Raw genomic sequence first — 16,152 nt, 5'->3', positions numbered from 1 at the left:
TCATTATTAGGTGCCATTGTTCCACTTCCTGTTGCTGTAGATTGTCAGCTGTCACTCAAAATCAGGGGTGGAAAATACTTGAGTAATTGATACATCATTACTGTACTTAAGTACTATTTGGATGGTTTGTGCTTTACTCAAGTATTACTGAGATTGAATACTTGTACTCAAACTCAAATAAATTTACAAGACAAAACATTTTATACTCCTTAACATTTCTTTTTTTTTCTTCAAAATACCTGTTAAAAATCTCAAATGCCATGAGATATTTTTCTTGACCAATTGATTTGCCCATCAGTTGTGTTCTCACTTATTTAAATTAGTAATCTTTTTTTTTTCTTAAAAAAAAACAAAACAATGAAATTCACATCAATATCAAATGAAACTTTGCACAAATTTTGCACTGGTCTTTGAACCAGTTTTCTCTTTCACTTGAATGACAAACAATTTATACACGATGGCATGATTCCTTTGCTTCCAGTTTGGTTTTAAAAACAAAATAGAAATTTAGCCTCAATTCTAAAGAGGCATGTTGAGGAAAGTTTTAAGTTTGGCAAATTTGCTAGCTAGATTTGTTTTTTTGTTGCTAATGCCACATCATTATTTATAACAGGTTTGTTATAAATTAGCTAAGCAGCAAAGCAAATTTCAGGTTTGTCTAAGTTAGCAGAATATTTAAAAAATATATAAGAAAAATTTTTTTAAATCATTTGAGAATTGTTGATTTTTGATCAGTTAAAAATATTTTCTTTTACTCTTGAATACAATAAAGTAGAATTAGGGATCCAAAAATCTCTGCAAATGTATGTATTTGAGATTTTTGGATTCCTGCTTCTACTTTAAATTGAGTACGATATTGTCATGTTGAAAATATATGACATCCACCTGCGTTGTCCTGTCATGTCACTGATGCTATGAGTGCAGGGTTGAACAACAAAGTAACATAAATAGCAGACAGGATTTACGGAGGTGTGCCATATATTCTGGAGTGACGTGTTGGCCAGAAAGTGTGGTCTTTAAAATAAATTGTGTGTTTTCCACCCTCAAAATAACAGCCACAGAAACTATATTTTTCTCTCTGCAGCTATGGTTCATGTTAGGTTGAGGGTTTATACTGCAAAGAAGTGTGTCTAAGTGGGACAAGTGCATTAACTTTAATGAACTAGTGAGTTAATCCTAAAATATAAATTAAAATTGAAGGTATTTTACTTACAACTCACAAACAGTGTGTTATTTGTTACAACTGAGTTTTACAATGTAGCAGTGTTAGTCACGGGGCAGAAAGCAAGCTCTTCATGTGTGTGTGTGTGTGTGTGTGTGTGTGTGTGTGTGTTTGGGGTTGGGGTGTTTGCACAGTGGATTGCAGTGGCTAGCAGCCAGACTCACTAATTGAGGGGAGACTCCGCTGAGTGGCCACAGAGGATTATAACCAGAGAATTTAAATGCTGCTATTACTCTATGGTTGCATGCACGTTAATACACACACACACACACACACAAGCGAGCATGCATACAATGTTGGGACTGCATTGACACTATTGTATTGACAGTTAATGAGATGCATTTGTGCTGAGTGGTGAATACCAGTGCTGAGTTGGTACTTCACAATGGTCTGTGTGTGTGTGTGTGTGTGTGTGTGTGTAGAGAGAGAGAGAGAGTGTGTGCAGGAATAATACAATGCATTAGTCTAATCATACTTTTTTCTCACGCCAAACATAAATCTTATAATTGTCAACAGATTATGCACATTACATTGACTAAATCTCCAGCAGATCACACATCTTTCAGTATGAGCCTGTATAATGCTGCTAATCCCTAATCCCTCAGGCTGAAAACAGATCACATCAAAAAATTTGATTCAAAACAATTGGACCGTATCACCAACCCAAGCAAACAGAATTTCCTATTTAGATGTGACGATGGTTTCTAGGGAGTTTTCAGCTGAAGGATGTTTATCCTCCATGTCAAAAGCAGGGATTCGGTAGCTCCTATAAATCAACCCTGATTCATTAAACCTAGGAAATCATGTACAAACGCTTAGGCATCTGATCATGAAACTCTCTCATCGCATCAAACTGTATTTGTATTTGGACTGATGAATCGATTTCAGTCATGCACTAACGAGATCCTGTCTATCATTCCTATCATCCTATATCACTATCATACCACATGCCCTGAAGTTGCATATCATATGCAGAACATGAAACACTAATTTATACAGGCTTTGCAATAGTGAGTAAGTAGAAGGAAAGCTTGCAGTAGGCTTCAACCACCAATGATGGACAGAGAAGAAAAAACTGAGATTAAATGATACATTTTACTGAAGTAGAACTCAGAATGCTGTTGTTCAATCTCATTGCATAGATATGAGCTTACTGGGGATCCTAAATGAAAATATGGAATTATTATTGTTTTCTACTTGGTCTTTCACTTCAAGATTTGGTGTTTCCTGTGTTGTGATGCTTTTCATCTCACCATGGTTGTAAAGAGTGATTATTCGAGTTACTGTAGCCTTCCTGCCAGCTCAAACCATTAAACTCTAGAGACCATTCTGCATCAAAATCTCAAGAGATCAGCATTTTTTTTAAATACTCAAAGCAGCCTATCTAACATCAACAAGTCACAGAGATCACATTTTTCCTCCCAATCTGATGGACTGATGTTTGAAGTGAACATTAACTGAAGCTCTTGACCTGTATCTGCATGGATTAGGGTTAGGAAATTTAACAACCAAATTTTAAAAAAAATCATTCCCTAAATCAGATTGCTGTAGTTCAGGTTCATGATATTGTTTTATGGTTTAGCTGAAAGATGAAACTGATGAATCTCACTGCTTGTAGCAAGCTAACTAGATAACTTTTCCCTCCTTGGCACTTCCCAGTGTGTGCCCATCTGCTTTGTTACTATAACAACCAATGTAATGAGGACATTCGGACTAAAAAGAATCAGATTTAGGAAATCAGATTTGCTCGTCTGTGTGAACGAAGCCTAAGGGACATTGTTTTTAGATCTGCAGCTGCCTCCACTGCTGTGACCAGTCTGCTCCAGCTCCGCCAATTAAAGCAATCATTAAAGCAATAGTCTGCCTGATAGATGCTTTCATAAGGCTTCAATGGCACCATGAGGAGCAGTGCACACCATCCAGGAGCCACTGAAGATAATAAACATAATCTTGCAATTGTATTCCCCTAGTTAAGTTCTCTATCTATGGTCAGTTTAACCTGACTCATTGCTGACTGGCCTCTGAAGAGGAACTCCACTTAAGATGCCGGAATAGGATTTCTGGGAGATTAATAAACTCACACTTGGATGTTAAGTAAGACACGCCTAGGTCGTTGACAGGCACACTGGCACAGAACTGGTGCCAGAGATGCTGGGAGCAATCCTGCCATTGCTATAAATAGCGTTAGCATCATGTGCAGCAGTAGTGGGGGAGCACGGCTTGCACTGACTGCAGGCATCATTCTGGGGACAGAAAGAAGGAGGAAATGAAGAAAAGTAATTCAGAGAAGGAGCTATGAGAATGCTGAGAGAAACACTGATAAGGATTTCAAGCAGACATCAGACATAATCAGCTCATGACAGTGTGACATTACTGACAGTGGCTCAGGGTTTAATCCCTTCAAACTGGCCCTTATTCATCAAAGTTGTGTAGAATTGAGTGCATAGAATGGATCTGTGTGTGGCTCATTAAACTGTCATATGACATCAAAACTAGCGTCAATTTCATCTCAAATAATGTACTTCAGCTTCATGAATGTGATAACTGTAATTAACATAAAACATGCCCTAATTTATGCAAATGTTGTCATTGTCAGCAAATAAATAGAAAGTATTCAGTTGGGTACAGTTATCCAAGATCCGAGGAAATAAATTGAGTAGAGATAAATGAATTTCAGTGAAGTTAGAGGTGCTAGTGTCTGAAGTTGCTGCAAATAACAAAGTTCTTTTTCTGGATGTCTGAAAAAAAAACTTTAAATAAAGTTAGCACACAGTTTTAACTGAGGAAAAATGGTCTAATTTGTCTTTTGCAATACTTTGTGTTTTACTGAAACTATTGGTATCATGTATCATAATTATGCAAGTGTGCTCTGTTTCCGTCTCTAAAGCTTTTCAAAGCCATACTCACACAAAACTGAACCCTTTTTTTCCCAACCTTACCTGCAGGTAGTGTTGTGAATTATTTATAGCTTGGTTTTTATTCATGTTAGTACTCAAACAGCTCAGATTAGACTGAAGGAAGATATATATATATATATATATATATATATATATATATATATATATATATATATATATATATATATACACAGTACTGTGCAAAAGTCTTAGGCACATGCAAATAAATGCTGTAGAGCAAAGATGCCTTCACAAATAATGAAACTAAATGTTTCTACATTAAAAATATACTATAAAAAGCAGTAAACAGTAATAAATGTAACAAAGTCAATATTTGGTGTAGTCTCAGGTACAATTAGTGCAGTTTTATAAGGAAATGAGCTGTAAGTGTTACTGAGCATCTTGCAGAACCGGCCACAGTTCTTCTGGAGACTTTGACTATCACACTTGCTTCTTATTTTTGCAGCAAAACCCAATAACCTTCCTTATGTTTTTTTTGTCTGAAAAGTGGTCTCTTATGTAATCTGCTGCTTTCTTTACTGACATACAAACATTTTTCTGTAACATTTAATTTTGTGCTGGAAAACTAATGTTTGGAAATCTAAAATGTTTTTGTACTGAAACAATAATGTAGAAGTCATAAAGTAAAAATCTAGTACAATGTTTGTACTACTTTTGCACAGTAATATATATATATATATATATATATATATATATATATATATATATATATATATATATATATATATATATATATATAAATATATATATATGATACACATAGAGCGAAGTTTCGATCACAAACAGATGAATAATATCCTGATATTCATATAAACATAACACTGAATGAAATGAACCAGAACGAAACATGTTTTAATCTTGATATGAAAACATATAAAAACAAACAAATAATAATAATAATAATAGTAATAATAATAATAATAATAATAATAATAATCAGCCCAGGATGACTCTGCCTCCAGGTCAGAGCTTCATGGTGTCTGAACATAAATGTGGCTATAAACGTGGCTTAATTAAAAGACTAATGAGCTTATAAAGATCTACGTCTGCTACTCTGATTCACATTTACAATGCTGACATTATTTATTGACATTAAACCCCATTACCTGTATTTTAGTATGAGGTTCCTATGCACTCAATTGTGATTATTAACATTATTTGATTTTTATTGTTATTACTTAAACCACTCTACTTACTATATTTGCTATGATTATTAATGATGTGGATTTTAATGATTAATGATTTTGATTATTTAACTGCAAATCAAGCTTATAAATGTACACACCGTACGACTCGGCTTCTCTGATATTGATTTCTTCCTACTTGTGAGTTACCATTTAAAATAATCCTGATATATTTTTTTAACTGGCCTGATCTGATAGCCTAGAAAAGAAAGGAAAATGAGCATTTCTACCATTCATGTTGAAGGAGTGTATGGGAAGGGAGTAATATGATTGCTGCAGTCAGGAACTGTGGCAGTGGCATTTATGAAAACTCAGAAGGAGTTGGTGGAGATGGTGGCTTTTTAGGTGATTTTGCAGTAATGCATTTAAAAAATTTCTATATAATCCTGTTCCCAGTCGGTTGACTAATGTCCACATGGCCGACATTTTCACTGTTGATCTGCTGTACAAGGTGTTTGAACGCTGTCCTGCACAGAGGAGAAAAACAAACAAACAACATATTTAATCACTGCTGAATTATTATCATTAGTAATACTATTTGTAAAGGACACTTCATTTAGATCTGACACTTCATTTTAGGCCCATTTAATGTTCTTTGGGCAAAATTCTCTGACTTTTTTACTCTTTTTGAAAGTGCCATTTTTTTACCATTTTCATTTTTCTATGACATCCCTAATAAATACTATTAACCAATGTTAACTATATACTTTTCTGATGTTAGCTAAGTCAAACATACATAGACTTATTTTATTTCACATTAATGAACTCAAAATATTCTCCAATGTTAATATTAGATTGAAATGTTGACTGGCTCGTCACCTGTTTTAGTGGGGAGAAAAAGACTGCTCTTTCAGCACATTTGTGAGTACTCTGATGTTAATCTGAGGAGCTCCTACATAAAATGTGTAGAGGTCTGGTAAAATAATATAATCAGAGTAAATGTCACTGGATATGCTGACATTGTACAATTGTGTAGGGACGATTAAATCATAATATCCCACAAGCTTAACTTGTGAGATATGCCAAATATGAAACTGACGAATAAGGAAACTGACTGTACTTTGTATATGATTTGACCGTATGCAGTTTCTGCCAGCAGAGTGGAAATTGACTTTTGAGACATTTTCAATTAGTATTAACAAATGAATTGTTTTATCACCACGAGTCTGTTATAAGATTAGTCAGACCACTGTTGGGTTTCTGTATGTAGAGTATTGTGACTCCGTGTTTAGCTGCTGGTGGGAAAGGGGAGGGGTGTGAGCCCCCTTCTGGGCAAACGATTTACACCTCTCCACAATAACACAACAGCACAACTAAAGCTTTTTTGATAGTAAAAAAAAAAAAATTAAACCTAGTAGGCTAGGTAAAAAAGAAATACTTATGAAAAACTGTAAATTCTTAAAGCCCTGACTGTCTGCTTTCAGGTGAGCCATTACTCACTTCTGTGGACTGTAACATCACAAATGAATTCAGTGCTGAACATAGGCACCCCAAAACAGACGGAAATTCCATTTTTTGGCCTCTCATAAAAAGAGTTAATAAGGGCCACTGTGTGTGATTATGTCTGACTTAGCGCTGACTAGGGAATGCTAGATAAAGAGAAAAGTTATGGGTCACTGAGCAACAGCCTGACTCACTACGCTGCTGGATAGGTAAGGCAGAAACTCAGAAATCGCGGAAGTGCTAAGGGCCTGGAGTTCAGGATGGAGGTGTGTTGTGTATGTATGAGTCAAAGAGACAACTGCAATGGTCACCCATACATGATTCAGGCTCTTATGTAAGCATTATTGTGGTAATATTTTTCTAAGCCGCTTCTTGTGTGCAGTGCACCGTTTCAGTACGGGTCAGTGTTTCAGCTGATCAATGGATCCTGGGAGTTTTGTCAGAAAAGTACCAGCACAAGCAATGCTTTTATAGCAAAAATATAGTATTTGTTATTTGCCCATACTTTCAACAACAATCAGCTGAAATTAAAATATTTAATTCGGTGTGTACAAAAACTGAATTTACGTAATTCAAATGCATACATCGCTTCCACATGATTGAACTGATTGACATTAATCAAGTTTGTTTTCGTGATTTGATCCTGTAATTTCAAAGCCCTGAATAAAACTGAAGCCTCCAAGCTGAGGATCGGACCCGGGTCACTTTAATAGTTATGCAGACTATTATGCAGTTATGCAGTAAATGCAGACTAGTAGTTCATGTCAGGGCCAACATCCTTGCGAGATTTCATAGCGTAATTGGATTATGTTAATACTACATAATCATTCACTCTACATAATTAAAAGAAGTCATTAGAAACTTGTTTAAATTACATTTTGTATAAGCAAATGTAACCTATACGTAATATGTTCTTTTAAACCTAAATATACTGACTGAATATTCCCTTTTTTCTTTCAGTATAGTGTTGACGAAATGCGAACAGAATGTTCATTTTCATCAATAATTTTGTGCAGACATTGTAATCTATTGAGCCAGTTCTTGATTTTAAAGGTGCATTAGAAAAACACTCTTTGAGAGATCGATAGCTGCACACCACCAAGAGCAGAAAAAATGTTCCTCTGTTAAGTCATGAGCAGTTGTGACAGAGGCAATAACCCAAGACTGTAATCTAAAATTGATGAGATATTTATGCAATATTGATTTCTTCTACATTGTGACAAGTAATAAAAGCCTGCATATATGCTATGCAGTATGCAGAGATGGTTAGTAATTAGTTTTCTGTAATAAGCTTATAAAAATGAAGAATTTATCAGTTGAGTATTTTAAAGATGTGTAATTTGACTCTGAGATAATTACATTTCTTCAATGTTTACTGAGATAATCTTTTCATAAGTATATGTCAGATAAGAATATGTAAAATTTATGTACATATTTGCAAAAATGCAGCTCAGTAAAATGATACTGTATTATTAGAGTCCCTTTGTATATGTACCATTAAGCAATTCATTTAAGACCCATAATATTGTGGGGTAAAAATTAAACTCTTTTTTTTACAGTATCTTAGTAGCAAATATGTTTTAATGATTTTTCAAAAAAGACATGCCACAAAAGTGTTTTCTCTAAACAATCATTCCTCGATTTCTCAATTCTTTGTGTTTTGTAAATTTGAATGTGCAATAAACTGTGAAAATAGACTTGCATTTATGATTACATGGGGTGTACAAATGCCGTACACTCAAATCATCAAAAATACATGAGTTTCTATGTATTTTTTCAACAAGACATTCTAAAAATATAAACATGGTCTATGAAACCTTGAATATAAATTATGAATTTGTAGATCAAATAACACATGTGGATCCAGGCACATGGTGAGCACTAAATCCCCTCCTGCACTCCCAATTTAGCCCCAAATCTAAGGGTTCTGACAAAGCTGTTTTTATTGCTAAAATAAATAAATAAATAAATAAAGCATTATGGCAGGGCTTAATCAGAACAGCGAAATTAGTCTTCAAAAAATGGAGAACAAGAAGGATGCATGCCTGTCACTTGATCTACAAATGCAATACTTCAACTTCAAACTTATTTTAAGATTATTTAAAATAATAGATTATTAGATTACTTTAAATAGATTATTTAATTATTTAACTTTTTTTATTTTATTTTATTTTTTTTTACTAATTTTAAATAACTTTAACTTTAAATTTTCTTATTCTACTGGCAGATAATTTTGCATTTTTCTAGAAATAAGATTCTTAAAATGAGCAAAATTATCTGCCTAAAGAACAAGACTATTTCAAGCTGGATATTAGTAAAAATCTTAAGAAAAAGGTTTAATAATCTTACATTTGGTTTACCATTTATGATCTTATATTATAATATTGTTTTATATTATAATAGGAAATACTAGATACATTTCACTATATCACCAAAGTATATGGACACTTGCATGTTGAACATTCCATTTCAAAATCATGGGCATTAATAGTGAGTTTGTCCTCCCTTTGCTGCTATAATAACCTCCGCTCTTTGGAAAAGGCTTTCCACTAGATTTTGGAACATGGTGGTGGGGATTTGCCCATTCATCCGCAACAGCGCAAGAGGTCAGACACTGATGTCAGGTGAGGAGGCATGGTGCACAGCTGTCATTCCGGTTCATCCCAAACGTGTTCAGCGGAGTTGAGGTCAGGGCTCTATGCAGGACACTCGAATTCTTCTACATCAGCCTTGGCAAACCATGTCTTCATGGACCTCACATTGTGCACAGAGGCGTTGTCGTGCTGGAACATGTTTGGGCTCAAACTCTTAGCTCCAGTGAAGGGAAATTGTAATGCTACAGCATACAAAGACATTCTATACACTTGTGTGCCTCCCACTTTGAGGCAACAGTTTGGGGAAGATCCACATATGGGTGTGATGGTCAGGTGTCCACATACTTTTGGTCATACGGTGTATTTCCACTTGCAAAGAAGTAATTTTTTTTGCAGTGTATCTTTGCTTGTGGATAGTAAAACACACATAAAGAGTGATCACAAATCTATGGCGTATGATACATACAATTGTCAAATTGTACCAAAAGTACAAAGGTATTAATTGCCCTCATAATAAAGGTACAAATTTGATTTGCACCTTAGGCAAGGATAAGAATCGTAAGATGGTTACAGGTATGTCCTGTTGTCTCTGGTCCAATGTGTCATTGAGTTTAAAGTGTGCCATTTTCTGTTCTTATACATTTCAGAGGTGGACATAGTGGGGCTGATTACCAGATTTTAGGAGCTGAATTCTGCTTTTGCTGGATTCCATTATCAGTACAGCAACACCATGCGTCACCTCTGTCCCCCGCATACCTCCACTACCTGCCTGTCTGCTCTCCTCATCATCATCCTGAGTGTTATCCAGCTTTCCCACGCCACCTCTGATGCATCCCACAGTAGCCCAGGGAACTGTTCAGGGGAGTACAGCTGCTCTGAGGGCGTAGTACTCCCTGTCTGGAACCCCCAGAACCCATCAGTGGGAGATAAGGTGGCACGTGCCATTGTCTATTTCGTTGCCCTCATCTACATGTTCCTGGGAATGTCCATCATTGCAGATCGCTTCATGTCCTCCATCGAGGTCATCACCTCACAAGAGAAGGAAATCACCATTAAGAAACCCAATGGAGAAACTACCACTGCCACAGTCCGCATCTGGAACGAGACGGTGTCCAACCTGACGTTAATGGCGTTGGGTTCTTCAGCACCGGAGATCCTGCTGTCTGTGATTGAAGTGTGTGGGCACAAGTTTGAAGCTGGTCATCTTGGCCCCAGCACCATAGTAGGCAGTGCTGCCTTCAACATGTTCATCATCATCGCTATCTGTGTCTACGTGGTGCCTGATGGTGAAGTGAGAAAGATAAAACACTTGAGGGTCTTTTTTGTGACTGCGGCTTGGAGTGTGTTTGCCTACATCTGGCTCTACCTGATCCTCTCTGTATTTTCCCCTGGTGTGGTGGAGGTCTGGGAAGCTGTGTTAACGTTCCTCTTCTTTCCCATCTGTGTGCTCCAAGCCTGGATCGCAGACCGCCGCTTGCTGTTCTACAAGTACGTTCACAAGCGCTACCGTGCCGACAAGAATCGTGGTATCATCATCGAAACGGAGGGTGATGGTATGTTCACAAAAATGGACATGGAGATGGATGGGCAGGGCACCAACTCTCACCACAAGGACGTTCTGGATGGCATGCTTGCTGGTGTGGAGGAGGGAGGAGGCGGAGGAGCAGGAGGAGGAGGTGGAGAAGAAGAAGAGGCGCGAAGGGAAATGGCTCGTACGCTGAAGGAGCTGAAGCAAAGGCACCCTGAGAAGGACATGGAGCAGCTGATCGAAATGGCCAACTACCAGGTGTTGGTTCAGCAACAGAAGAGCAGGGCGTTCTATCGCATCCAGGCCACGCGCATGATGATCGGAGCAGGGAACATCCTGAAGAAGCATGCTGCAGACCAGGCCAGGAAAGTAGTGAGCTGCCATGAGGCCAACGCACAAGAAGAGGATCCTCACACCATCTACTTGGAGTTTGAGCCCTCTCACTACCAGTGCTTCGAGAACTGTGGTTCCCTCAAACTGGCTGTAGGCAGACATGGAGGAGACAGTGGCTGCACAGTGAAGGTGAGCATTAACATTAGGAAAACAATAATAAAAATCAGCCGTGCTCCAGTCACTTAATGACTGTTAAGAGAATACTGGCCCTGAAATCCACAGAAGCACTCTGGTGGCAAGAGTGGTCTCTCAGCTATTAGAGGATCACTGAATTTTAATGAAAAATTATGGAGATGAATTATATTACACTCACTTAGCATCATTTGTAATTCTCTAACTGAATTATCTTTCAGGCATTTTACTTACTAAGCACCAAATATTATGAATTTTAGGAAATAGAATAAATATCGTGAAAATAAGATCAAATCGGTGATTCCGATATTTGTGTCTTTGTTTTTTATATACGTTATATATGGGGGTTATTTTTTGGCAATATACTTAAAACTGTGTCTTTTATTTAAAGAAAGGGTATATATGCAATATATATTCATTGATTACTTTATTAGGAACACCTGTATACCTGCTCATTCATGCAAATTGTTGAAGACTGGAAAAAGACAGGTGAATTTTTCCAATCTTCAGACACCAAGCAGGTGTTCCTAATAAAATGAATGGTGAGTCTATGTCTCATGCATACATTATGTAGGCATTAATTACCTGCTGGGAAGGACGAGCATTGAATTGATTTCTAAATTTCTAGAATTTTCTATGACCCAGAATCCCAGCAGTGTTGTTGCTCCTGTATGAAAGCTCAAACACTGCTCCACCAGTTTCACATATTTCAGTGCTTTAGAGTTTTTGGGTTTTTTGTGGTGTTGAACTGGATTATCTCAGCATCCACAGATCTGTGACTACAAAATCCTGTGCTGTACCTTTCCCCAGGTGGACTATCGAACTGAGGATGGCACAGCTAACGCTGGCTCTGATTATGAGTTTGCTGAGGGGACGCTGGTCTTCAAACCAGGCGAGACCATAAAGGAGCTGACAGTTGGGGTAATTGATGACGACATATTCGAGGAAGACGAGCATTTCTACGTGCACCTCAGTAACCCACGTGTCGTTCATCGAGCTGAGGTCTCCATTCTCGATCCCAATGCCCCAGGCAATAGCCTTTTAGGCTCCGTCCCCATCCAGCCAAAAGCTGCGCTGGGTGCTGCTCATACTGCCACAGTGACCATCTACGATGACGACCATGCGGGGATCTTCACATTCGAGAGCGCTTCGATGCGAGTGAGTGAGAGCGTGGGCATCATGCAGGTGAAGGTGCACAGAACGTCTGGAGCACGTGGAAAGGTGGCAGTGCCGTTCCACACCAGTGAGGGGACCGCCAAGGCTGGAGAGGACTACGAGGAGGTGGCCGGAAAATTGGAATTCCTCAACGATGAGACCATGTAAGTTTGTAAACTTTGTTTATATTTTTATAAGGCAGTTGGCTTGTTAACTGAGCTTAGGGTATAACTACACAAAATGAACAAAGCCTCATACAAAACACTTAATCCTAAAACCATAATCAGGCAGAAGAAATCTGGATTCATATTAGCAATAATGTCTGAAAATTACCCCATAAATGGCCACTGGAGTTACGTGATTGAGCTGGCATTTGACACGGCGCTTTTCAGAAATGCCAGGTTGACTTCATACTCATTTGATTTGTGAAATAAAAAGACAGATTGTCAGTCAGTCTCAGTGTCAGCGAACCAGTGAACCCTTTAAACTCCAAGAACCCACCAGAATTACATTCCTCTCTTATTCCTTGCACACTCATCCTATTCGTTTTACTGTAGGTATTGAATCATATACTAGTGACTGAATAATATGCTTTAAGATTATTGAAATGATGTGTGCTCACAGGTTATGCTGTCAAAGTAAGTGAAATTTTAGAACCATTGATCTTAATTATTTCTTGCTGCTACCTTTTTACGTTCTGTTTTCAGACTTCATATGCTAGCAAGGTTTCTTGAATGGAGCCAAAACGAAGTGTGCATTGTGGATATATACAACATTAGCATTAACCGTTGCTCAAAAAATGTTATTATGTTATTTCCATAAACTAGGTTTTGTGAATGTAGTCAATGACAGATATTGTTTCTCAGTTAGAAAAAGAGAGAGCAACCTCCTCCTATGATCTGGACAGGTATTATTTTAGGTATCATTAACTTTAAATGCTACCTCAGATTTTACTTTGCCTAAGTATACATTTTGTCAACAAAATTCTATTTGTAATATTATAATATTATAATGATATTTGTGAATCAATTATATGGTTGGATTTACATATATGGTTTTGTCAGATGTTTCAGTGAATTTAGTTTAATTTGATTTATTGAGCCAAAGTTTTGACCCTAAGCAATACTTTGGAGTTTGAATCTTACATATATTCAGTGGCAGGTATATAATATACCTTTTTTTTTAAACCAAAAAGTGATATATAGAAACAAAAAACTCTAAAGTATAATTCTAATCACAAGATATTTTCAGTGTATATCAATGTTTGTATTAAGAAAATGTCAGTAGTAATTGAACTAAAGAGTCTAAAGAGTGTTGAACAATTTTACATTATTTTAGAAGAGAGAAATAGATGACAGTACTTTGACAACAATTTGACATTATTTTAGCCATGAATTTATGTTTAAACAAATAGCGATATGTTTTACATGCTAACTATTTCACATCATCATGTAACCTTCAAACCAGGATGGGTCAGAAAAAAAAGGTATATTGGCATGTTTGCTATATGTGGCATGTTTGAAATCTCTGAAATATCTGGAGAAAATGACCCATGAGAATATGATTTCACAAGCACAGGTAGTTCATCAAATTCCACCCCACCACCTTTGAAGATATACTGCCACCTCTACCCACATAATCCACTTTTTGACCTTTTAGTGATGGGGATTTCTGCTGTCTTCGATTGGCGGTATAGAGAAGATATAGCGGGATACTAGAAGATTAGGTTCTAAAGAGAGAGAGAGATAATCTGAGGGAGTGAGGGAAGAGGACTGGAGGAGAATCCCAGAGAGATAAACACACTGGGTCTTTTTTCACAGTTGAGACTGTTAAGATCAGGACTGACCTTGCATTAAGCTTGCGTGACACTGAAACAGGTGTAGTGAAGGGTCAAATGATTTTTTTTTTTTTAATGGAAAAGAACTTCTTGAACATGGGGAGAGAACTGTGCGAAGAAAAATAAGATGAATATAGGGCTGTGTGATATGCTAAATTTACACATTATATACAGTGAGAGTAAAAAGTATTTGATCCCTTGCTGATTTTGTTGGTTTGCCCACTAATAAAGAGATGATCATTCTATACTTTTAATGGTAGATGTATTCTAACAAGGAGAGACAGAATATCAAAACGAAAATCCAGAAAATAACTTTAAAGAATATATTTTAATTGATTTGTATTTCATTGAGGGAAATAAGTATTTGATCCCTCTAGCCAAAAGCACTTAATACTTGGTGGCACAGCCTTTGTTTGCAAGCACAGCGGACAGACGTTTGTTGTAGTTAACCACAAGGTTAGCACACATATCAGGGGGAATTTTGGCCCACTCTTCTTTGCAGATCCTCTCTAAATCATTAAGGTTGGTGGGCTGTCGCTTGGCAACGCGGACCTTCAGCTCCCTCCATAGATTTTCGATTGGATTGAGGTCCGGAGACTGGCTGGGCCACTCCATGACCTTAATGTGGTTCTTCTTGAGCCACTCCTTTGTTGCCTTTGCTGTATGCTTCGGGTCGTTGTCATGTTGGAAGACCCAACCACGGCCCATTTTCAACTTCCTGGCAGAGGGGAGGAGGTTGTCCCTCAGGACTGCACGGTACATGGCTCCATCCATCTTCACACTGATGCGGTGAAGTAGCCCTGTGCCCTTGGCAGAGAAACACCCCCAAAACATAATGCTTCCACCTCCATGCTTGACGGTGGGCACAGTGTTCCTGGGGTCATAGGCAGCATTTTTCTTCCTCCACACATGACGAGTAGAGTTTAGGCCAAATAGTTCAATTTTGGTCTCGTCTGACCACAGAACCTTCTCCCAATCACTTTGTACATCTTTGAGGTGATCATTGGCATACTTTAGGCAGGCCTCCACATGTGCCTTCTTAAGCAGGGGTACCTTTCGGGCACTGCAGGCGCAAAGTGTTGCCAATTGTTTTGCTGGTGACTGTGGTCCCAGCTGCCTTGAGGTCATTCACTAACTCCTGCTGTGTGGTTGCAGGCCGATTTCTCACAGTTCTCATGATCATTGCCACCCCACGAGGTGAAATCTTCTGTGGAGCACCAGACCGAGGTCTATTGATGGTCATGTTATACTTCTTAAATTTTCTCACAATTGCACCAATGGTTGTTACTTTAATACCCAGCATCTTGCTAATGTTTTTGTAACCCATTCCAGATTTGTGCAGGTCAACAATCCTGTCTCTGAGGTCCTGAGAGAGTTCTTTGGTCTTACCCATGTTGGAGAGTTTGGAATCTGTCTGATTGTCTGATTCTATGAACAGGTGTCTTTCATACAGGTGATTAGTTAGAACAGGTGTCTTCAATTCAGGTAACAAGTTGATTGGGAGTGTCTAACTGGTCTGTGAAAGCCAGAACTCCTAATGTATACTAGGGGACCAAATACTTATTTCCCTCAATGAAATACAAATCAATTAATATATATTCTTTATAGTTATTTTCTGGATTTTGTTTTTGATATTCTGTCTCTCCATGTTAGAATACATCTACCATTAAAAGTATAGAATGATCATGTCTTTATTAGTGGGCAAACCAACAAAATCAGCAAGGGATCAAATACTTTTTACTCTCA

The 16,152-nt window shown here is 37.5% G+C and overlaps 1 protein-coding gene across 1 annotated transcript in view; it reads left to right on the top strand.

The window, feature by feature from the left end:
- The window catches only part of slc8a4a (solute carrier family 8 member 4a), an 89,190-nt gene that overhangs the window by 23,599 nt on the left and 49,439 nt on the right, over positions 1–16,152 (top strand). Inside the window, exons 3-4 of the mRNA XM_034311486.2 lie at positions 10,009–11,411; positions 12,225–12,733. Of these exons, the coding sequence (XP_034167377.1) occupies positions 10,092–11,411; positions 12,225–12,733 (1,829 nt within the window). The 5' untranslated portion in view covers positions 10,009–10,091. The remainder of the gene's footprint in view (positions 1–10,008; positions 11,412–12,224; positions 12,734–16,152) is intronic.

The sequence above is a fragment of the Pangasianodon hypophthalmus genome, chromosome 15 (genome assembly GCF_027358585.1).
Source record: "Pangasianodon hypophthalmus isolate fPanHyp1 chromosome 15, fPanHyp1.pri, whole genome shotgun sequence".
NCBI lineage: Eukaryota > Metazoa > Chordata > Actinopteri > Siluriformes > Pangasiidae > Pangasianodon > Pangasianodon hypophthalmus.
Note: the sequence above shows the minus strand (reverse complement) of the source record. Positions and strands in the feature narration are given on the sequence as shown.